Here is a 24573-nt window from a genome sequence, read left to right as displayed (position 1 = left end):
CATGAAGACCCACCCGAGAAAAAAAATTACAGAGCAATTTCCTTCATGAACATAGACGCAAAAATTCTCAATGAAGCACTTTGCAAATCCAGTCCAAGAACACATCGAAGACATTATTTACCATGATCAAAAAGGCTTCATTCCAGAGATGCAGGGATGGTTCAACATATGTAAATAAACAAAAGTATTCCACCATATAAACAGACTAAAAGACCAAAAAAAAAAAAAAAAAAAAAAAAAACACATTATCCCCTCAGTAGATGCAGAAAAGGCCTTTGCCCAAATCTAACACCCCTTTGTGATTAAAAAAAAGTCCTAGAGAGGTTATGGGTACAAGAGACATACCTCAACATAATAAAGGCAGCTAGCAGCAAACCCATAGCCCACATCAATTTAAGCAGAGAGTTCATACAAATTCCACTAAGATCAGGAATAAGACAGTTTTTTCAGTCTATCCACTCCTATTCAATATAGTACTTGAAATCTTAGCTAGAGTCATAAGAAAACTGAAGGAAAACCAAGGAATACAAATTAGAAGAAAGATGTGAAAATATCTTTGTTTGTATATGATATGATAGTATACATAAGTGACTCTGTTTGCATATGATATGATAATATAAATGAGTAATTCTTGTTCCACCAAGAAACTCCTACACCTGATGAATACTTTCAGCCAAGTAGCTGGATACAAAATTAATGCATAAAAATCAATAGCCTTTCTATACACATGACAAACTAAGAAAAAATCAGGGAAACCATGTCCTTTAAAACAGCCTCAAATAGTATAAAATATCTTGGGGCAATCCTAACCAAGCAAGTGAAGGACCTGGATGAGTAAAAACCTTAAGATATTGGATAAAGAAATTGAAGATATCAGAAAATGGAAAGATCTCCCATGCTTATGGATTGGTAGGATTCATACAGCTAAAATGCCCATCCTACAAAAGCAATTACAAATTCAAAGCAATCCCTATCAAAATTCTAACACAATTTTTTTTTTACAAAACTTGAAAGGACAGTTTTCAGCTTCATATGGAAACAGACACACATGGGTGCATGTGTGCTCACACACACACACACACACACAGAGAGAGAGAGAGAGAGAGAGAGAGAGAGAGAGAGAGAGAGAGAGAGAGAGAGTTAAAAACACTCTTGAATGATAAAAGAATTGCTGGAGCTATCACCATCCCCAATTTCAAATTGTACTATGGAGTGATGGTATTCTTTTTTAAAGGCATGGTATTGGCACAAAAACAGATAAGTTGGTGATTGAATTAAATTGAAGACTCAGAAACCAGCTTGCACACATACAGACACCCAATTTTTGACAGATAAGCCAGAAATACATAATAGGGGGGGAAAAAGACACCATCTTCAACAAATGGAGCTGGTCAAACTTCAAAATGGATGCCTGGGTGTAGAAGAACGCAAACAGACAGATACTTATTGCCCCAGAAAAGCCAACAAACAATAACTTCAACTCCAAATGGATCAAATACCTCAATATAGGGCCAAATAAACCGGATATCATAGAAGAGAAAGTGGGCAATAGCCTTGAACCTGTTGGCACAGGAAAATACTTCCTGAACAGAACACTGTTAGCACAGACACTAAAATCAACAATTAAGAAATGGGACCTCATGAAGCAGAAAAGCTTCAACAAGACAAAGAACACTGTCATCAGACAAAGCAGCAGGATGAAGAATAGGAAAAGATATTTGCCAACAGCACATCTGATAAGGGATATATATATACTAGCTAGTATGTGTGTCATGTATATGTATATGTATATGTATATGTATGTGTATGTGTATGTGTATGTGTATGTGTATGTGTATGTGTATGTGTTTGTGTTTGTGTTTGTGTTTGTGTTTGTGTTTATGATGTATATGTATATGTATATGTATATGTATATGTATATGTATATGTATATGTATATGTATATGTATATGTATATGTATATGTATATGTATATGTATATGTATATGTATATGTATATACACACACGAATATACTAGACAGTATGGTATATATCATCTTGACATCTGACATATATATATATATATATATATACTACATGTGTATATATATATATGTCAGATGTCAAGGCAACAAACAATTTTAAAAACTGAAATACAGATCTAAAGAGAGAAATTCTCAAAAGAGGAGACTAGAATGGTTGAGAAGCACTTAAAGAAACATCCTTGTTATAAGGGATATGCAAATTAAAACTACTCTGAGATTTTTATCTTGTCTTACACACATCTCAATATCTAAGATTAATAAAACAATGACAGCTCATGCTGGCAAGGATGTGGGGTCAGGGGAGCACTCATCCCTTGCTGGTGGGAGTGCAAACTTGTACAGTCACCCTGGAAATCAGTGTGGTAATTCCTCAGGAAGCTGGGAGTAGATCTACCTCAAGATCCAGTTACACCACTCTTGGATATATTCCCAAAGGACACATCATCTTACCACAGAAACACCTGTATGGCCATGTTCATTAGTGCCAGAAATTGGAAGCAACCTAGATACCCATCAAGGAATAAACAGATAAAGAAAGCATGGTTTCTTTACACAATGGAATCTTACTCAGTCATTTAAAAAATTGCAAAATCCACAGGTAAATGGATGGAACTAGAAAAACTTATCCTTAGTAAGATAACCCAGAACCAGAAAGACAAATTATGATATACATTCACTTATATGTGGATGTCAGCCATAAAGTCTAAGGTAAGCAGGCTACAGTCCATATAACTACAGAGGTTAGGTATAGCACAAGGGACTAGGGGGAAAGGATGGCTCTCCCTAGGAAGGAGAAATAGGATAATGACAGATATGGAGGACTGGAACAGTGGGATCAAAGAGAGATGGGGGGGGGGGAATGTGGGGAGGGAAAGCATGATAGTTTGTGTGTGCTTGGCCCAGGGAATGGCACTATTAGAAGGTGTGGCCCTGTTGGAGTAGGCGTGGTACTGTGGGTGTGGGCTTTAAGACCCTCATCCTAGCTGCCTGGAAGCCAGTCTTCTGCTAGCAGACTTCAGATGAAGATGTAGAACTCTCAGCTCTTCCTACACCATTCCTGCCTGGATGCTGCCATGCTCCCACCTTGATGATAATGGACTGAACCTCTGAACTTGTAAGCCAGCCCCAATTAAATGTTGTCCCCCTTGTCCTTATAAGAGTTACCTTGGTCATGGTGTCTGTTCACAGCAGTAAAACCCTAACTAAGACAGATAGCTAAAATTAAGGGCCATTTGAACCCAACTTCAGTAGAAACTTCTAAATTAAATAATCAAAAATTCCGTGGGAGACACAAAGCCGCAAGTGGAGGTCTCTCATCACCAAATGAAGTTTCAGTAGTGGGAGTGGGTTCCATCTAATTGAGTTTTTGGCCAAAGGGGTTCCATGGTAAGCCCTCAACAACCCAGGCTGTTGCAACACTATAGATTGCTCACCACAGTCTGACAAGAAAGCCCAACTGCTAGAACATAACAGCCACACAACTCATTGAGCGTGGAGAAGCTGAGCTGGCTAGGGCCTGCCTATGTAATGTGATGTCTTGAGTTTTCTCTCTGGCTCTTCTTCAGCTTGTTCATTCATCAGTCCTATTCTGATTTGTCCGTCTTCGTTTTATCTTGTTTTGTTTTATCATTATTCTTTAGTTACCTGCTTGTTTTCCAAGGGGAGACAGAAAGGATGTGGATCCAGGCAGGGGGGTTTGAGGAGGAAATGGGAGGAGTTAGGAGAGGGCAAGCCTTTAGTCTGAATATACTGTGTGCTTTCAAAATAGCCTGCTTTAAATTAAATAAATGAAATTTTAGGCTATCAGACTTGACAGAAAGTGGCTTTTACCCTCTGAGCAAGCCATCTTGTTGGCACTGCTAAATATTTTTATGTTAAAGTGAACAAAGCAGCCCTGAGTATCACTGTACCCACCTTCTTCTTGAATTCTCTTTAGTCGGTTTGTTTCTCTTTTTATGCCAATTGGGTTATGTGCTTTTTGTTGCTAAGAGCAGTGATTCTCCGGCTTCCTACTTTGCTATGATCCTTTAGTACAGTTCCTCATGTTGTGGTGACTCCCAGCCATAAAATTATTTTCGTCGCTGCTTCATACCTGTAATTTTGCTATTGTTATGAATCATAATGTAAATATCCAATATGCAGGACATCTGTGTGACCCTCTGGGGGTCGCGATCCCCGTGTTGAGAACCACTGGTTAACGGCTTTCTAAATGATACTATGGTTATTTCTGAAGGTTCACGGTAGTCTGTTTTCCGTGTAGAATATACGGAATGGCTCGCTATTTTCCCATTAATTAAAGAATCTGATTACAGGGGAAACAAATCCAATGTTGCAAGGACATTCTGCGGAGTACAGACTACTCTCCGGAGTGCGCTTTGCTTACCCCTAGGGGAAGTGGAGGAGGCATGCAAATTACCTCTGTATGCATATTCATAAGCTCATGCCTCCTTGTGGACAGGTGGGCGTGACAGAGCAGAGTGTAGTTTTCCCACGAGAGTAAATACTTGGACATCTGATTTCTCACTCTGCTTCTTGACTGTGGGCGCAAGGTGCTTCAAAGTCTTAACTGCTGTGAGTCCCTACTGCGATGGACTATAGCCTTGAGCTGTATCTCAAACTAAAATGAAGTGGAAGAGATCTTTCAAAACCACAAAGATAACTTGAATAAGACAAAAATAGAAAAAGTGAACTGGAGGGGGTTTCTCTGTATGGCCCTGGCTGTCCTGGAACTCACTGTTGTAGACCAGCCTGGCTTCGAACTTAGAGATCCACCGGCCTCTGTCTCCCGAGTGCTGGGATTAAAGGCGTGCGCCACCACTGCCCAGCTTTTAAGTTTATTTTATGAGTATGAGTATTTTGCTTGCTGAGCCTAACACATGAATGCAGTACCTGCCGAAGCCAGAGGATGGCATCAGATCCTCTGGATCTGAAGTTACAAATGTTTGTGAGGTTCACCGTGTGGGTACCGGGAACTGAACCAAGGTCTTCTGAAAGAGGAGCCAGGGCTCTTAACTGCAGAACTGTCTTCCACCAGCCTTGTTGTTGTTGTTGTTGATCATGATGTAGAGCCAGGAAAAGGTAGCCTTGGCATAAGAATGGATTTTTAACCTAGAAGCAAGATACTTCCTGCAGATGAGGGTAGACAATCCTTTTTGATGCCTGAGTATTATTGGCCCAGGGAGGGTCACTCTTAGGAAGTACAGTCTTGTTGGAGTAGAGAAAGTGTGTCACTGTGGGGGTGAGCTTTGAGACCCTCCTCCTAGCTGCCTGGGAGACAGTCTCCTTCTGCTGTCTTTGGATGAAAATGTAGAACTCTCAGGCCCTTCTCCACCTCCATGTCTGCCTGCACGCGGCCATGTTTCCTGCCATGATGATAATGGACTAAACCTCTGAACCTGTAAGCCAGCCCCAATTAAATGCTTGCCTTTATAGAAGTTGCCTTGGTCATGGTGTCGCTTCATAGCAATGGAAACTCTTTTTTTTTTTTTTTAAGATTTATTTATTTTATGTATGTGAGTACACTGTAGCTGTACAGATGGTTGTGAGCCTTCATGTGGTTGTTGGGAATTGGATATTTTAGGACCTCTGTTCGCTCCAGTCAATTCCACTTGCTCAGTCCCTGCTTGCTCTGGCCTAAAAATTTATCTATTATTATACATAAGTACATTGTAGCTGTCTTCAGACATACCAGAAGAAGCCTTCAGACCTCATTACGGGTGGTTGTGAGCCACCATATGGTTGATGGGCTTTGAACTCAGGACCTCTGGAAGAGCAGTCAGTTAGTGTTCTTACCTACTGAGCCATCTTGCCAACCCAGCAATGGAAACACTTAACCAAGGCAATGCCTAAATCTTACATGATGGAGACCCTTGAAGGGGAACCCTTTGTCTGTTCCCTCGGAGACCTCTACCATGTACAGCACCGTAAGCTTTGCATGACGCCCTTGTTTGATTTGTTACCATGTTCAGAATTAAGCAAATCTCTCAGAAGCCTCAGCCTTATCTTGCTATTACCCCGGGAGGAGGTTAGGGTTTAAGCTTCTAAGGAATTACATTCTGTGAATTGTCTCTTCCAAAACTGTAAACATAATCTTGTGTGAAAACTACGAATGTAAAACAGTTAGTGGCTCCTTCTTGGGATAATCTTAATGAATGAGCTGATTTATCACGGATTAACAGCGGAGACCTCTAAACCTTTCTCCGCTGGTTGCTTGTGCCATTGCTCTTACCTCAATACTTGTTAGAATTTTTCCTCTTAACTCCAAGTCAGTAATAGCTACACAAAATAATGTCTTCTTGGTTGTTCAAATAAAGCTCTCAAAATCTTTTCTTTTTTTTTTGTAAAGGAGTTGACTTCAGAAGTTAAGAGGAGGGTGGGAGGGGTGGGCCAGCAGCTAAGGTGTCCTAGGGAACTCTTTGTCCATTCCCTTGGAGAACCCCACCATTTACCATACCATAAGCTGTACAGTGGCAAGCCCGATGACCTGAGTTCAATCTTTGGGCATCCTCATGATGGAGAGAATCAATATTGCAAGTTGTCCCCTTACCTCCTCTTGTGCTCTGTGGAATACACACAGGCAAAAAAAAAAAAAAAAAAAAAAAAAAAAGCAAAAAAAAATTTTTTGAAGATGGCATATGTAGCTGGAGAGATGGCTCAGTGGTCAGGAACAGTGTAACCTCCCCTCCGCCCCCCCCCCCCCAGCCTGAAATCTGGCTGATCAGGTTTGACTGTTACGCTAAGAGAGCATCAGGGGTGCCACCCTATCAGTCTGCCACTCCCACTGCTGCTACTTGCCGCCTAGCTGTTCTGACACGTGGTCACCTGAAACTGGACTCCAAGGATGATTTGGCAGGAATGGGCCCCTCCCCCTTCTTCATAACCCGGTGTCTCCAAATAGTAAAATTGAACCTTGATCAGACTGATGTCTTGGTTCCATCCTTTCTCGCTCGCGCCGCCTAGTTCCCTCTTCTCTTCCAGATTCCAAGATGCCTCCCAGGCTGAACCCAGACATGTGGGCCGCTGGCCAGCCTCAACAGAACAGGTATGATGGCAACTCACAACTGCCTGTAACTCCAATCCCAGGGGAATCCAAAGTCCTCTTTTGCACTCCTCTTTACTGCATGCACTGAGTACACAGCCTTACATCCAGGTAAAGTAAAAACGGAGGAGAAAAAGTAAAAGATGAACAGGCAGGGATGGAAGGCAAGGCCATGAGAATGGCACATGGTGAGCTGTGAGTTTCTGGCACACCGCATGTAGTGTGAAGCATGCAGCCAAAGTAGACATGGAAACATATTGTCTAAGAGCCTCCTGGTCATCTAGGCCTAACACTCTGCTCCCAGCTGGGTTCATTCTCAAGATCTAATGTCCTGGAAGGTGACATGGGAAATGCTTGCTAGTTACCTAACCAGGTTTTGTTTTTGTGTTTGGGCTTTTGATTTGTTTGTTGTTTTGGCTTTTTTGTTTGAGGTTTTTTTTTTTAATATTATGATAAAGTAGCAATACCTCATCTAGAAAATGACATTTCTGCTTCATTGGCTACCAGGAGTATCATGTCTCAAAGTCTAATGAAACCACAATCAGTAGGTTTCTGAGAAAGCTTTGCTTTCATAATACAGACCCCATTCTTTTCTGTTTCCCTTCTTGAAAGTGGGCTGTGTAAAATTATGAAGCATCCTGAATCTTGGGATCACTGTGCCCCTAGATGTGTGTGTGTGTATGTGTGTGTGTGTGTGTGTGTGTGTGTGTAATATAAGAGAAAATTAAACCACCATACACTTTCCTAAAAAAAAAAATACTCCCATAAGGAATTATTTTTAAATTTTAAGCTTTATTTCTTTCATGTATATAGGTGTTCTGTTTGCATATATGTCTGTAACATCGCATGCATGAAGTGCTCATGGAGGCCAGAAGAGGCTGCTGGATTGCCATAACTGGACTTACAGATGCAATTTGGGTGCCAGAACTCAAACCCTGGTCTTCTGGAAGGGGAGCCACTGATCTTAACTAACGACCCACCTCTCCAGCCCCCAACTCCCATCCTCTTTAAACCGGGATATTGTTTGGTGTAGTTTTGTTATATCGTTTAATAACAATCTCTATTGTATAGATATAACTGACAAGCAAACTGCCACCAGTTTCCAGAGAAGACCTTTAGGTGTTGATCAGAAGCACAAGGCATTAAACAAGATCCCTTTTGTGAAATAAAAATGTAAAACCCTGAGATGGTGATGATGGTGATGATGGTGATGATGGTGATGATGTGGTGTGCGTATATATGTTCATGCCTATGTGTGCATGTATGTCCGCAATCATGTGGTATCCAGGGGTGATTGACGTCAGGACTCTTCCTCAATTGCTGTGCACCTTTAATACAAGGTTTTCCATGTGAGTCTGAAGCTCACTCATTTGGCTCTGCTGGCTGGCCAGTAAGCTCCAGGGATCCCCAGTCTCTGCCTCCCCCTGTGTGAGTGCTGGGGACCTCATGTTTGCATGTCAAGCTGACAGAGACATTTTCCCCAACTTCATCTGAAAAGATTATATATATATATATATCCCGCAATCAGACAGCACTCAGGAAAAGTAAGGCATGCTGACAGCATCAGAAAGAATTACTGTCGCTCTGTTTCAGAAAGCTTTGAGAGGTCCCTTCAGACTATGACACGTCCTTGGACATTGATCAATGGTCTCTCAGGTCTCTCGTGGCCACGTGTCATACTTGTGGAGAAGGACAGTAGGAAGAAAAGTGGGGAAAGTGGAGAGATATTCAACTGGTTCTTATTTAATTGGACTAGCCAGAGATGCAAGTAGAAGGCTCCACACTGGGTGTATTTGGGGGTGGGGGAGGTTGGCCATAGTCCATGGCTATTGACCTCCTGTGAGCCTACTTGGAAGGAGTGAATGAACTCCCACCCCCTGCTTGGATTACTCCCTGTCCCTCGTAGGGGGTCAGAATGCTCTGTAATGATGGAGCATCCCCAGTGCGAACTAAAGGGGGGGGGGGTTTGACATTGCAGTTGCAAATTATACAGCTCTGCCTGAGAGTCCTATTGAGTGTTAGGAGCCTCTAATCTAAGATTGACCGATAACCCAGAGCAACCCACTCTACAGTGTGCACACACACACACACAGAGGAAAACCAATCTGAAGGCTGTAGTTGCTTTCTTCCCTTTCAGACGTATCCTCTTGATCATCCTGAGACACAATCGTCTTGCTGTGTACACAGCTGCCCAGCGCGCTGTAATCAGTTGTGTGTGACTCCCTCCATGCCCCATACTTTCCCGAATCTTCAAGCTGGAGACTAATAGGCCTTATTTATAAAACAGTGCAGAAGCTAGGTGGAGAAATTCCATTTCAGAAAGAAGAAGGGAGAGAGACATTCGTTATGTGTGGCCGACCACATCTTTGGCTCAGTCTTTCTCTGTTTGGTAGAATCCTATGATTTTAACAGCATAGTCTCAAAGGAGAAGCCTGAAAACTACACTTCCCAGCTGCCCTTGCGCCTTGAAACTGTCATGTGCTAGGGGGGTCTCGCCAATCAGACACATTCAGTTCTGACTGGTTTGTGGGTGAGCTCTAATGGAAAAGGCTTTCAGGGTTCCAGGTGCAAACCAACGAAGAAAAGTGACTTCTGCCAGCACAGGATGTACGGCTGATGTCAAGAGACTAGCGAACAAGTGGCAGTCTCATTGGGGCTACTCAACCATCGGTTCCTTGCCTGTCTGCAATGCCGCTGTTAGGGAAAGCCTGATCAGGGTCTGCAGGAGTGTTTTCTTCTTCCTATTGGAAGAGGAGGCCTTCCAAGTTTACCCTCCTTTACTGGTAATATGAGGTTTTAGCTGAAGTTCGTTTGTTTAGTTTAAATGATTGTGGGGGAGGGGATGTGTGTAACGCCAAAGGAGGATACTGAGTTCCCTGCTTCGCCGTGCTTTGCCTTGTTCCCTTGATACAGGGTCTCTCACTGAACCTGGAGCTAGGCTGGCAGTCAGCAAACCCCAGCAATCCTACCCTCTCCTCCTCCCATAGTGATGAGGTTACAGGATTGGGTACCACCGTGCTTGGCTTTTCATGTGGTACTGTGGACAAAACTCAGGTCTTTGAGCTTGTGCCAGGAGCATCCTTACCCATGGAGCCATCTCCCCCAGCCCTGTGATCGAATTCTTGAGAACCAGGCCCCCGGAGAGCCCAAAGGCAGCAAGTAGGGGCGCAGCAGCAGGCAGAACACAGAAAAGATGTTTCTTACATCACTCGGTTTGGATAAGTTTTTGAATCAACAAGGTTTTAAAAGATACCAGAACACGTCACCTCTTTAATGTTTCTCTGATGAAACGGGAGCGAGATTTTTTTTTTTTTAAAGATTTCAGATGCGATTTTTTTTCCCTAAACGAAGAAAGTCGGAACCATATGGCAACAAGTTTCAAAATCTGTTCATGTGCAAATGTCACGATAAAAATGGGGCTGGGGAGGGTGCATGGACAGCCAGGCCACATTCTTCGAAAACAGGAATTCTCCTGAATTCTTCTTTTCTGTTTTAAGGGGAAGCTGAGTGAATCTGGCCTGGTGAACTACCCCACTTCTCAAAAACAAACAAACAAACAAACAAACAAACACAAACAGTATTGCTTGCTACATAAGCTGAAAGGAGGTTGAAGATGGAGTGACCCAGAAAACATGTGTTTGGATTCCAGTTCCATTTACCATGTGATCTTGGGAAAGTCACCTGGCCTCATTGATCCTTTGACTCCCCATCTGTTAAAACAGGGTATCGTTTTTGTCAGCTCATGGGACCATCCTGAGGAATATAACAAGACACATGGTTGAACAGGGTAAGGACTGAAGATGAAGAGATCCAGCCTCCTTCTCCAGCCCAGCCCATCTGATGACATTAATCACCACAAGTGTTCACCAAGTAGCCCTCAAAGGTGCCAGCCGGGGACTCCCCCTGCCTTAATCAGTGGCCACAAACGTCTATTGACAAGGCGTTTTTCTGACATACTATCTTTTCATTTGGAGTGGAAATAAGAAGGACAAGTTGCCCTTTGGACAGCGTGATCACGGAAGCTTTTTATTGTGAATGGTAGCAGATTGGAGCCCTGAATCCAATCAACAAAAAGCCTAGCTGGAAAAAGCGTTCATTGGAAAGCTCTTTCTAAGTAGTGAGTGGTTCACAGAAACGAGTTCAAACCAGAAGATGCTGCTCGAAAAATCACGAGTTTAGTTGCGGTTGAAAGATAAGGAGAATAGTTAAGCAAATTGCACAAAGGAAATCTTGTTGATGGTCCAGTAGAGTCGACGTTTGCAGAAGGCAGTCTTTGAAGGGTTTTGTTTTGCTCCTTGGAAGCCGCCCTTGTCGTTGTCCCTTCAGCTGGCAGTTCCTCCCTTTCCCTTGAGAACCTGGAGCAGAGAGTCTACCAACTTAAAGAAATATATTAGAGATAGTTACACACACGTTCAAGTGATGGGGGAAATCTAACGGTAACAGTAAACCCATTCCTAGCAGCCCAGAAGCATCCCATGGCAGAAAGGCAAATTCCCTGGTCAACTCCCAAATCTTCTGCCTTGGAAACTCTGGTAAGGAGCCCTGCATCCTGCCCTCACAAGTCTTCTAGAAGATTCTAAACACGATGTTAGAGAAGCATTCATGCTCCTGAGAAATAAGTAACTTCACCATCTCTGAACTGGGTGGGTGGGTGGGTGGCGTTGTCCCGTCTGCTAAGCTTGTCTTCTGATCTAATTCCTTGGGTGGGTTTTAACCATTTTTGAAAGTTGAAGGTTTTATTTATTATTAGGATAGAGCTGAGGGAGGAGTCAAGGGAACTACGCTACCTCCCCAAACCCCCAACTCCCCACCCCCATTGTGCTACAGCAGTCAAAGCTTTTGAATCATGCACTACAACCGAACCAGGAAATGATAGCAGATGATTGAGGAGTTCATCTGGGTCTCCACCCAAATTCTAAGTTTATTATCATTTGCTTCCTGTGGCTTCTGCTCAAAATTTCACCAAGAATGAAGGGGGAAAAATAGTTACAGGTCTTAAAAACTTTATTCTCTTTCAGCAACTTTTGCCCAAAGAGGTAAGAAACTAGATCTTATTATTTTTAACCCAGACAAGAGTTTATTACTTTTCCCAAGTTTCTCTGGCAATTTAGTTCCCCTGCTTCCGGACTGGTCACTTGTTTCTAATAAGGGAAGTAGTGCTATTCTTAGGCAAATGGTACCTACTCTGCAGCTGTGTGCAGCCGATGCTAATGAGCCCTGGGCTGCGGATGGATTCCCACACAAGCCAATTAGCTTCACCTTCCTTCCTCAGAACCAAGACTGCAACCACAAGACTGCCAGTCCTTAGATTTCTCCATCTCTCCCCTCAAGTGACCCAACAGCCATAAAGAAGTCAGCTGAGGGATGAAGAGGAACCCCACTCCTCAAATCCCAGTACCTCAAAATGTTGAGTTGAAAGTTTTAGCTCAATCCAAGGAAGAGAAAGCCAAGCAGAAAGGGAAGGGAGAGAAAATGGGGTCCGGCAGACAGAGACGCTGTGGTGGTCTCAGTCTTCCTGCACAGAAGTTATTAGGGTCACTGGAGGGCTCTTAGTTATTCTTGATTTCTGTTGTTTTCTATATGAAACTCTCTTGGAAGTTCCTCTGGTTTCTTTTCTGTTACTATGATAAACTATCCTGAGTGTTATGGCTAATCTTGGCTGTCCACTTGACCCACCTGGTGAGAGGGACCCTCAGTTGAGGACTTGCCTCCATCAGAATGACCCTGGGGCGTGTGGGAAAGTGTCTTTTCTTGATTGCCCTGGGCAAGCGGGCCTGGGCTATGTGAGAGAAGTTGCTGACCATGAGCCTGGAAGCAAGCCAGTAGAGCTGTGCCCCTCCCCCATGGTCTCATCATCAATCCCTGAGTTCAGGTTCCTGCCTTGGTTTCTCCTGATGATGGACTATGACCTGTAAGTCAAATAAACCCTTCCCTTCCCTTCCCTTTTCCAAGTTGCTTTTGGTCATGGTATTTCCCAACGTTACAAAAATCAAACTAGTAAGAAGAAGAAGAAGAAGAAGAAAAAAAAAACCAACTTGGGAAGAGAAAAGGTATATTTTGGCTCACAATCCCAGGTTACGGTTCATCATGAGAAAGAAATCAAGCTGGTCATGCCCACAGTCAAAGCAGAGAGAAACAAATGCTTGCTTGCTTGTGTTCACCCTGATTTCTCCACTCACTGGTCAAGACCCCTTCCTAGGGGATGGTGGCACCCACAGTGGGCTGGGTTTTCCCACATGTATCAGCCTAATCAGTATAACCATTCATAGATATGCCTACAGACCAACCCAATGTAGACAGCCCCACATTGAGACTGGTAATTCTGGGTTGTCTCCAGTTGACAATTAAAGCTCACCATCACCGAAAATGTTCAAACATTAAGAAAAACCCTTTCTATTTAAGTGATTTAATGAGACAATAAGAAGGATCCCTTTAAAGTGAAGACAAAAGCTGGATATGGTGGTACATGTCTGTAATCTCAGCTCCATGGGAGGCTGATGGAAGATCAACACTGCCTGAACTGCATAGCAAGAGGAGAGAGAGAGAGAGAGAGAGAGAGAGAGAGAGAGAGAGAGAGAGAGAGAGAGAGAAACTGTTTCCTTCCAGAACAGCCTCTGGAAGTCCATCCCTAACCCCTTTGTTCATGGCCACAAATAGAAGGAAAAGACAATGGTGGCAGAGCTATGACTGGGATCTACATTACAATAACCTCCTTCCCTGACTCTCAGAACCTCAGAACATTCCCTGACCACGCCCTGGACCTGACCTGAACCCTAATCCATGCTATGGAAACCATGGGATAGAAGCTCCATTCTTCTCAGCATCTCATTAAAAGATTGGAGAAAAGGGAATGGGTAAAAGAAAGATGAACATTAACTTGAACAAGCCTGGCCATTCTTGCTGGCAAAGCTCTGGGGCCTGTCTGCTATGATCCAGTAGTTACAGCCAGTACACATTCCCACACACCACTCTGAATTAAGTAAACATCTTTGCCATCAAAACATAGGAAATGCTCAGCTTCTAACTACAGCTCTGGGCGCGTTGGCAAGGGGACTTGGTGTTTTATGGCTGCAGCGAGCGAGGACAGCATGTGTGGAGAGTTTTTAATTTTAAGCCGAGTCCTTCAGCCTCTGAAAGCTCCTGCAACTGATCCTAGTGGTTCTCAGCGAGATTATTAAACTCCTCTCTGACACTGGGAGATATGCGGATTTCTAATAGGCCAGCTCTCTCGGCACTTTCTCCTTTGAATAAGATCATTATAAGACAGTGTCAGTTTTCACAATGACATATTTTCACTGGGGGGAAATGTCCAAAGCAAGATAAGCAGTAAACTGTTCTGCCCTCTGCGAAGACTAAACTCACTTTTACAGTTGTTTTTCACAGTTCTCGAAACTGTATCCAAGAGAATAAAACCATTGTGTGCAATAGCTAATTATTTAACTTGAGGTGGAATGAAATGGGATGATAGGCTTTTAAACTTGGGGAAAGAAAATAACACATAAAAGGAGAGATCAGGCCGGGCATGGTGGCACACGCCTGTAATCCCAGCACTTGGGAGGCAGAGGTAGGCGGATTTCTGAGTTCGAGGCCAGCCTGGTCTACAAAGCGAGTTCCAGGACAGCCAGGGATATACAGAGAAACCCTGTCTCGAAAAACCAAAAAAAAAAAAAAAAAAGAGAGAGAGAGAGATCATCAGAAAGCAAGGTCTGAAGATAGATAGATAGATAGATAGATAGATAGATAGATAGATAGATAGATAGATATGTATATATATATGTGTGTGCGTGTGTTGTGTGTGTAAGAAGTATTGTCCATTTTAAAGCAGCCACTTTCCATGAGTGCCCCTTCAATCTATCCCATAACTTTGCCCACATGGAGACCTCTGTGAAGCTACCCTTTCATAATCCCTCAAAGCTTTGAATGCTCTGCTGACTATGGGACATTTGGGGCCCTTGAAAAAGGACTTGAGTTTTTAAGGAGTTCAATGATTGGCAGAGCCAAGTTGAGCGGATAAAGCGACTGCCGCTGGATACTGCTGTCTGCCTAGGAAAGGGAAGCACTGGAGGAGCCTGTGAGTTAAGGAGTCCAGCAGTTAAGAGCACTGAGTCCTGTTTCAGAAGACACAGACGGAGGCTCACAACCATCTGTAACTCCAGTTCCAGGGGATCCAACACCCACTCCTGACCCACCAGAGCATCAGGCTCACCAATAGCATACAAGTATATAGGCCGGCAAAACACCTAAAATATAAATATATCTTTCTTTAATTTTTAAAGAAAATTGAGCACTGGAGATGAATAAAAGAGTTGTATGTGTCCTTTTATGAAAGAGCTACAAAGCAAACGTATTTTGATGCTTGTAGAAGTTTTTGAGATCGCTAGGGTAATGATTTATTATTATTATCATTCAAATAAATAGGAACTACACAGTTATTAAATGTCCACTCCAGAAAAGCATCTGATCAAGAAAAACACGGCCAATTGGGTCTGAGAAGTCAGTTACAAGTGCACAGTACCCTCAGAGCAAGCAGTCCTCTGACAAAGAAATAAGCTAACCATCTAACACCCACAACCGGGTTACCACGAGAGATTCACCCGGAGCTCTGAGTACCATTGGTACTGATTTCTTCATTGGCTGATTTGATCTAGAGTTCTCTTCTGAATAAAAGCCACTGAAGGCTTTCTCTCTAGGAGTTTTGTGCAACAAAAGAGCTTTTACGCCGGGCGTGGTGGCGCACGCCTTTAATCCCAGCACTCGGGAGGCAGAGGCAGGCGGATTTCTGAGTTCGAGGCCAGCCTGGTCTACAAAGTGAGTTCCAGGACAGCCAGGACTATACAGAGAAACCCTGTCTCGAAAAAACAAAACAAAACAAAAAAAAAGAGCTTTTACTTTGCATTTAACATCAAAAATTGCCACAGATGTGGGGAAAGTCAAACAGAAAGTATCCCTCCAAAAAAGCAAAAGTCCCAACCCACAGTAAGGGCCACTAAAGAGCTAACCATCAGGGAAGAGTGAAGCAGCGGGGAGGTGTCTCTGAGCTCGGTGAATGACAAGCAGTATTAGCCATCTCCAGGAACAGAGCCAAGCAAGGCCACCTTCTCCATCCTGCATCCCATGTGTTAATTGGGTACCATTCCCTGGAAGGGGACCTGAAGGGCATACTGTCCTAGGCAGATGGAACTCAGGCTATTGCTCTAATACCATCAATGAGAAGTGTTGTGATTCAGTTTGCTCAACCTCAAAATGCAGGGGCTGGGGCTCTACTGAGTAGCAGGGCATACTCGTAGCATGTATGTGGCACTGGGCTCATTTTCAGCATCAAATAAACAATATAAAGAGTAACAGAGGCTCTCACCTGACGGGGGGAGGGTGGTCAAAGGAGATAACGTTCTTACCCTACTAGTTGGAATACAAGGGTTTGGTCACACAACTGAAGAGCTCAGATGGCATCCCCTGAGCTGAGTTATTGGCTAGTGTAAGCTGCCTGATGTGGGTGCTGAGAACCGAACTTGGGTCCTTTTCAAGAGCAGTATGCACTCTTAATCACTGCGCCATTCCTTCAGTTCCACGTCATTACTTTTTAAGGAAGGCGATATTGATTTTTGCTCCATGGTTTCAAAGGCTTCTGTCCATCGTGAAAGAGCGTGGCAGAGCAAAAGCGATTCACCTCAGGGTGTCCAGGAAGTAGGAGGAACGGAAGGAGGAGGAACAGAAGTAGGAAGGCCTCTACCCTGGCATCATTATCTACCTTTGCCTTTTACTGGACGTGTGTTAAAAAGTAGTGGTGATCACCTCACGTTCAGCTGCCTCGCTTCCCATAAAACCCAGTCTCAGTGATTGGCTATCTTTGCATCTGACCATTACCACCTTGGTATTCCTACATACCAGTAAGTCAGTTGTCTTCAGAAATACTCACTGATTTTTTAATATTGGAATGCAACTGGAATTTTTCAATCTTGGAATAATTTTTTTTAAAAAGCCACGTTGTATATTTAAAAAAAAAAAAAGAGCTCTCTCCTCTGAAAAAAAAATATACACCTTCTTCCTCTACTGCATATCAAAAATTAACACATCTGTAAACCCACAAGAATTTACTTGAATACTGTCTGTGGGCTCACTATCAAAATATCGCAGTGAGAGTCAGGCGTGATGGCACACACCTATAATCCTAAACCCTGCAGAGGCTTAGGCAGGACGATCTCCAGTTAGAGGCCAGCAGGAGCTACAAAAATTCTCATGAAGACCATAATCACTGCTTCAAGTGAGCATGGTTACTAATAAAATTCCTAAAAGCCTAGAATAATAGTTTGCTTAGCATACATGGGTGTTGGCCTAGTTGAACAACTGAATGTCTTCATGCCAACTTGACTGGAGCTAGAATTACTTAGGGGGACACATCTCTGGGGGTGGGGATGACCAGTCCTGAATGTGGGTGGCACCACCCTACGAGATGGGGTCCTGGATGGACTGAAAAGGAAGGAGACAGTGAACAGAGCACCAACATTTAATTTATCTCTCTGTGACACACGGGCCCCACCTCACCTTCCTCAGTGAGATGGACTGTGTCTTCAGACTGTGAGTTGCAATACATCCACCTTTTCTTACATTGCTTTTGGTCAGGTATTTTGTACAGCGATGGGAAAGGTGACCAATACATGTCATAATCACTTTACGTTCCCCTGATCAACACCCCTGCCCCCTGAACTCTTTCTGAATACCTCCCACCCCTCATCTGAGGCATGCTTGTTTCACCTTAGCGGTTTGAACATCGTTAAAGTAGCTGCGGTCCTCGGGATCCCAAGTAGGCTGGAGACTGAGAGGCGGATGCTGAGGTGGCTGGTGGCTTCGGTTCCCAGCAGCTTCTAGGAGGTCCAGCAAATCCCTCGCAGCTTCTTCCCAGCGGACGTACCCCCTCAGCTGCTCCTTCAGACCATCTCTGTCAGCCGCATACAGGGACGGGGATTCATCTGTGCTCTTTTTCCCCATTAAGTGTCCTGTGAACGCAGAACAAACCCGGGATGCTACAAATCCAACGGAGGGGAACGGAAGAAGGAGCAACTGAAACGGAGACCTGTGCGGTGAACCCGACTGCCCAGTAAATGCAAAATAAACAGCATTATTTTACTATTAAGAGTTGCGCTATACACAACACACGGACTCTGTTATCAATCCAAAAGATGTAGTGAACTGAATCAAATTCAGATCTGCATGTGACTCAGGGGTCCTGGGTTTTGCTACTAACCTCTACTACCTAGCGGGGTGACTTCAGACAAGTGCTGTAGCACCCCAGGCTTCAGTGTTATCAACTATGAAAGGAACGGGCCAGGGCAAATCGCATCTAAGAAAGCTTCCGAGTGTAAAGTCTTATCAATTCTGCGTGGCCGGCTGAATTGCAGAATCCCGGCGTCTCCCGCCACCAATTTCAAGTTTCTGCTGAAAATCAAAGTCTTGATGTGTTTCTTTGTATGATTTTTTTTAATGTTGCCTTTCTCTTATCTGTAATACAATTGTACCAAAGGAATCTTTCACTTAAACTTTCTCTGAATTTTAGCTGAAATTGAATCTAGAAAACCTCACCTAGAAGCGATGGTAGGTTAAAAGTGTAATGAAAAACCAGTTGAAAACAAGTTCTGACTGATATTCAACAGCCACATCAATTCCGGGGTTTCTTTGGATCTCTGAGAATCTCTCAGTAGTTCTAAGCACATGTGTCTGCCTTACAAATTAATTAATTAGTTAGTTAATCCTATGAAGGAGGCCAAAGTTGTAAAAAAACAGGGATATTCATATATCTAAGAAGTGGGTGACCAACCCCATTTCTGCATTCTTTCTTTTTTTAAAAACTGTGTGTGCATGTATGTGTATATGTGTGTGCATGTGTGTGCGCGTATGTGTGTATGCATGTGCACGTTTGTGTGCATGCATGTGTGTGTGCGTATGTGTGTGTATGCATGTGTATATGTGTGTGCATGTGTGTGCATGTATGTGTGTATGCATGTGCATGTTTGTGTGCATGTATGTGTGAGTGTACATGTGTGTATGCATGTGTGCATATGTGTGTTCATGTGTGTGTATGTGTGTGTGTGTGTGTGTGTGTGTGTGTGTGATGCCACAGTGCATGTCAGTGCAAGGCAGAGGGAAACCTGTGGAAGTTGGTTTTCTTCTTCTACCATGTGGGTTCCAAGATTTGAACTTAGCTCGTCCAGCTTGGTGGCAGTGCAGATCCCACGTCCACATATTTTTGGTTTGTTTGTTTTTGAGACTGGGCCTCACCATGTAGTCCCAGCTAGCCTCAAACTCACTGAGATCTGCCTCCTTCTGCCTACTGGGGTCTGGAATTAAAGGGGAGTGCCACCACACCCAGCCAGGTCCCAGTTCTAAACGCTTTCATCCTTCAAATAGACACACGTTATTTCTCTGCTCCCAGTTTAGCTGACACAGAGGTTTCTACTACTAATAAGCCTTTGGTGCTTTTGAGTTAAAGTCTCGTAGTTCCAGCCCTAACTGGCATTGGACACAGTCGAGTGTGAACTCTTCCATTTGATTGACATCAGAGTACAGAGGTGAAATGAGACTTGTCGAAACCTCCTAGACATAAGCAAAGGTTCTACAGTTATAACAAGGCTAGAGTCCAGTCTCCACTACATTATATTATTTGGAGTGTCTTGTAAATTTCCAAAGGCTGCGGAGCATCACCCTAGGAACTGGAAATGAAAACATGATTTACAAATAGCTAATATTCTAAAGAGGAGCAAAGAACCTTATAGCAGGGTATCAGATATCATGTGACTTGAGAATATTTACTTCTGTTACTATTAGGCAGTCTTCAAATGAGATTCTGAGTGAGCAAGGATCACATATCAGTGTACAATGATATCATGAGGCTTGAAAAATAAATTGTTACTATCAGGCAATCTTCGAGTGAGATTGCCATTCAAGTCCCACTTAGAAGGGATTTCACACTGCTTAAAGACCTTGTTAAGGACATGGACCCCAATGAAGGATTAGAGTCTTACATTGTTTCCGTCACCTACTGGGTCGACCTGGTGTCCAGCTGTCCACTGCACTGCCATGAATTTGGCCCTCACAGCGATGATATTGCACAACTTCCCAGGAAAGCTGATGTGTCATCAGCTTTAGTTACATGGAGGAAATTGAATCGCGATGGCTAGAAGACAGCACTGGAACCCTGATGTTCACAGTAATTACCTCAGTCACTCCTGGAATCTCTGATTCCTTGCCATCTAGCTAGGATGTCGAAAATGAGAAAGGATTCATTGCCAATAAAGCAGTGGGGTGATGGAGATGTTTTTATGAACATCTTCATCTTGCTTGGCTGGACTATGCTTGTGCATTTTGCTCTATCGGCAAAATAGATCCGCTGTGCATCTTATTACTGATCTAACACAGATCCTGGTGACATTAGACTGAAGGCCAGTACTTGCCTGCTGGCAGCGTGCTGTTCGACTGCCCACTTCTCGGCACACATGCCCATTATTACAGGAAGGGCGCCATCTATAACATCCCAGGGAAACACACATTCCCTGGGTCCTATTTCAGTTTTGAGCTCGCTACTGTCAACCAAATGATCATCTCCATGGCAACATGGACAAGATACCCACTTCCACTTCATCTCCTATCATCATCTGTCACATATGTAGTAGAATAATGGACATCTCAATATAGAGAAAGGATGGGCATTGAAAAATTAACAAGCTTTGCTCTTAATGTAAAAAGGGGAAAAACAAAAAAAGCTTTTGTGCCTTTAAATTGTGTGACATTCCACTAACGGGCAGGTTTGAAATGTAAATTAATTTCTTCAGAGTAGAAGCTAGAAAACTATCCTAGTTTGAGAAAATACCTATTAAGATATAAAGTATTGTGTACTTCCAAGAAGCGGGATTTATGGGGCGGAGGGGATATCCCAGTGGTTAAACCATTTGTAAGGACCAGGGTCCAGAGCCTTAGAACACGTAAGTAATGAGTAGGTCCCGTGGGCTGTCAGTGACTCCAGCTTCAGGAGGTGCGAGCAGGCTGGCTAGCTAGACTAGCCACATCTGTGAGCTCTGGATCTAATCAAGAGACCCTACCTCAGTGGATAGAGGGAAGGAATAGTCAGGGATGATTCTAGGCACCCCACACACATGCAAACACGAACACCCCCACCAAAGCATCATACACACACACACACACACACACACACACACACACACACACACACACGGAAATGGAAGGTGGAAAAAAGTAGTCTTTATAGGCACACGCTGTAAATTTCAGTCTTTGATGTAGCCCCGCAATGAATACCGATCTGCTCTGCATCCCGAGGTGTCGCCCAATTCAGCTTTCCAAGTCCTGCTCCACATCAAAGTGAGAGCGGCGACTAGGAGCCTTCTGGGGAAGCACAGAGGACAGTTGCTAGGTTTTTGTGTTAACATCTATTTTCATGACACACACAAAACATCCCCATGAACACAAAGCCCCACGGGAGAAGTGTGGGCAGTTTTCAGGCTACAGAGTCATTTTCCATTGCTTTCCTGAACTGGAAAAAAAAGTGGCTCTCCGAGAGAGCTGAACCAACAGTCTTCTTGTGGGCAACGGCAGAGGTTTAGTCCTAGGGTGGGACTAAGAATGATGGCAAGAGCCTGTGGTTCCAGCACTATAAACACTGCGTCAGGAGGATCACAAATTCAAAGCTAGCCTGGGCTACATCATCAGACCTTGTCTCCAAAAAGGCAAGTATTGGGTGATGTAGCTCATAGAGCGTTTGCTAGTATGGGTTTACTCCCCGCATCCCCAAAATTCAAACAAAACAGAAGAAAAAACAGCCACGTGCTGTGTGCCTTTGGGAACTAGAGAGAATGGGGATTGTTTTTAAGGATATTTTGAATTAAATTAAATCTAAATAAGTAAATAAAATTTAAATACAATTAAATCTCACATCATTCACCCTGCGTGATACACTTCTTTGGATAGCACCTACCCACCAAAATACACTTCTTGTTCTTGTTTTTTTTTTCCAAACACAAGTACAACCTCTGGGTGACATGCATAGAAAGTTAGAGCACAGGCTGGGCACCTTAGGCAGTGGGGGCTGGGATTGTAGCTCAGCAGAAGGGGCTTGCTTGTGTACAAGCCCAACAATACACACACACACACACACACACACACAGAGAGAGAGAGAGAGAGAGAGAGAGAGAGAGAGAGAGAGAGAGAGAGAGAGAGAGAGAGAGTTAATAGTATTAAACTAAGAAGAGTGCATTGGAGACTAAATTTTAACATGATGTTTCTGGTATTACTGTGGAGGGTGATTAAGGGAAGTACCCTAAATATCCTAGGACACGTGTGCCCCCTAACTACAGTGTGTCACCAGCTTGGCCTGGACCACAGGTATGACACTAGGTTCCTACCCACCTCTGTTGTGCTCTTAGTCTTCAAGGGTTGACTGATAGGTCTTAAACTCTTCTTGTATGAGAGCAGAAAGGAGAGAGAAATGGTGGAATTCGGAGTACCAGGTCTTCCTTCCTGTCCACTGACTGCTGGCTGATTCAGACAGCGGCCTTTTAATCTAGGCTCTGAGAATACCTTTTTAAAAATCACCAGCTCAAACTCTGGGTTCTTCAACACCTTTTGCTTCTCCTGTGCCAACCTACCCTCTAGTCTCTGTCCTGTCTCCTAGAATCCTAGCACCGGTCAGAGACCACAAGTTCTTTCATCCCTGGGACTTTTAGCAAGACGTCCTGAAACTATAGTATGGTAAGCCTCTTGGCCTCTCTGGCAAAACACAACACGGAAGTCCAAAGGCAGAGTTTCCAGCCTCATTCCTTCCCCTAGAATCTGAGGCACACACACACACACACACACACACACACACACACACACACCTTTGATCTCTTTAGAGTCAGCATTAGTTTCCCAGGAAATTTGAGATAGTCACAACTGACTGCCCTGGCAAAAGATCAGGAGACCTTGGACTCTGCGTTTCTCGGCAGTCGTGCTTGCCTGGAGATGATGCCGGTAGCTTGGTAGCTTCAGACACTCAGAGCTCCAGGTGATGCTGGGAGGGTAGATGAGTGGCAAGCTTTACCTGCTACTGGCCTCCCAGTTTCAAGAAAGCTCTAAGCCTGTGTTCTTCAAAGCCTGAACTCAGCCCCACTTCTCACCTTCTACCACTGTGCAACAGACCTCTCCGTCCAGGCTGGAACCAAGAAGCCCAGAAGCCACTGCCCAGCAAACAGAACTTGTTGGCAGGAGTCAGAAGAAGAGAGGGTTGAGGGTCATGTTGTGGATCTCAGAGATGGACAAAAGCCTGGGGGTTGGGCAGCGGGAGCCAGGTAAGCTTAGAGAAGCAGGCATGATCCCTGAAATCTGCCAAGGCCAGGAGTGAGGGTCAGCAGAGATGGTCTGAAGGAAAGAGCATTGCTGAGTATTTGAACGCAAGGCGAGAGGGTGGGGATCGCTGCACCCCGGTCCCCACACCCCGTGGTCCTGCTCGGGGCACCACTACAGTGTGAATTCTAGCCCACAAGCGTCCAGTCCATCAGGCTAGATTAGGAGCTGATATGTACTAGGGGACCTCATTCCCCAAAGTTGTTTGGGAGCAGACCCAAGCCAGATAGGGGAGCGGCTAGGGGAACAATAGGGGGCAGTGGGCAGGTGCAGAGGGAAGGTGAGCTGCACCTGAGGGATTTGGGATGCCCCCAGATGCCCCACTCACGAGGGATGCTCACAGGTGCTAAGCGGAAAGAGTGCTAAGAGGGAAGGGATCAGTGTGCCACCAGCGAGGAGGGATCTATCAGGTTTCCTAAACAAGAGAAGGTGAGATGGAGTTTGGGGGAGATCTGGATAAGTGTTTCAGTAGAAAGAAAGGAGCCAAGCCAAACTCAGCCAGAAAAAATGCTGAGAGGGGGAGAGACGGGGCTCCCTCTAGCTAGTTAGACCCCTCTGAGGAAAAGAGCCCAGGGATCTCATGATCAGGACACTTACCCACAGCCCAGTGACTGCCGCGCGGATACATCTTGGCCAGGACCGTGCCTCCACCTGTCGACACCGGGGCAGCTGGCCCCCGGGGCGCCTGGCAGAGGACCAGAGCCAACAGCAAGAGCGAGAGCTCAGAGCCGCGCATGGTCCTGGAGGGAAGCCCTCAGAGCTCTCGACTAGGCTGAGAGTGCGTTGTCCCGACGGAGCAGCGGAGCAGCGACAGGAGGACGGTTCTCAGGAGCTCTGCCACTGCCGCTTTGAGCGCCACTGCTGCAGACTCCACGCGGCCCTGGACTTTATATAAAGGAAGCCTGCGCGGGAGGGGCCGGGGGTTCTTCCACCCGGGACCTGAGAGCACTGACGTCTCTCTATAGCGAGCCGCACTCCCAGATGCCTGGCTGGGAAACCATCCATCTACAGCGAGTGATGAAAGGCTGAGTGTGCCTTGACCCATCTCCCTTTTTCTCCTAGTCCCATCAGACTAATTTCTACCATCTTAGACGTCCTCCCCAACGAGATATCATGACACCACC

At 44.5% G+C, this 24573-nt stretch overlaps 1 protein-coding gene across 1 annotated transcript; it reads right to left on the bottom strand.

Annotated features, from left to right (window-relative positions):
- Positions 1-11076: 11076 nt before the first annotated feature.
- Positions 11077-24348, bottom strand: Grp (gastrin releasing peptide). Its single transcript, XM_021151083.2, has 3 exons — positions 24047-24348; positions 17816-18057; positions 11077-11439 (listed from the first exon to the last, which is right to left on the bottom strand). Exons 1-3 carry the CDS (start codon positions 24183-24185, stop codon positions 11386-11388), a joined length of 435 nt encoding a protein of 144 aa, XP_021006742.1. The 5' UTR covers positions 24186-24348; the 3' UTR covers positions 11077-11385.
- Between the last annotated feature and the right edge of the window lie 225 nt (positions 24349-24573).

This window comes from Mus caroli, unplaced genomic scaffold (assembly GCF_978045245.1).
Source record: "Mus caroli unplaced genomic scaffold, Mus_caroli_1 scaffold_19, whole genome shotgun sequence".
Classification (NCBI taxonomy): Eukaryota; Metazoa; Chordata; class Mammalia; order Rodentia; family Muridae; genus Mus; species Mus caroli.
This window is presented reverse-complemented; position numbering and strand designations above follow the sequence as displayed.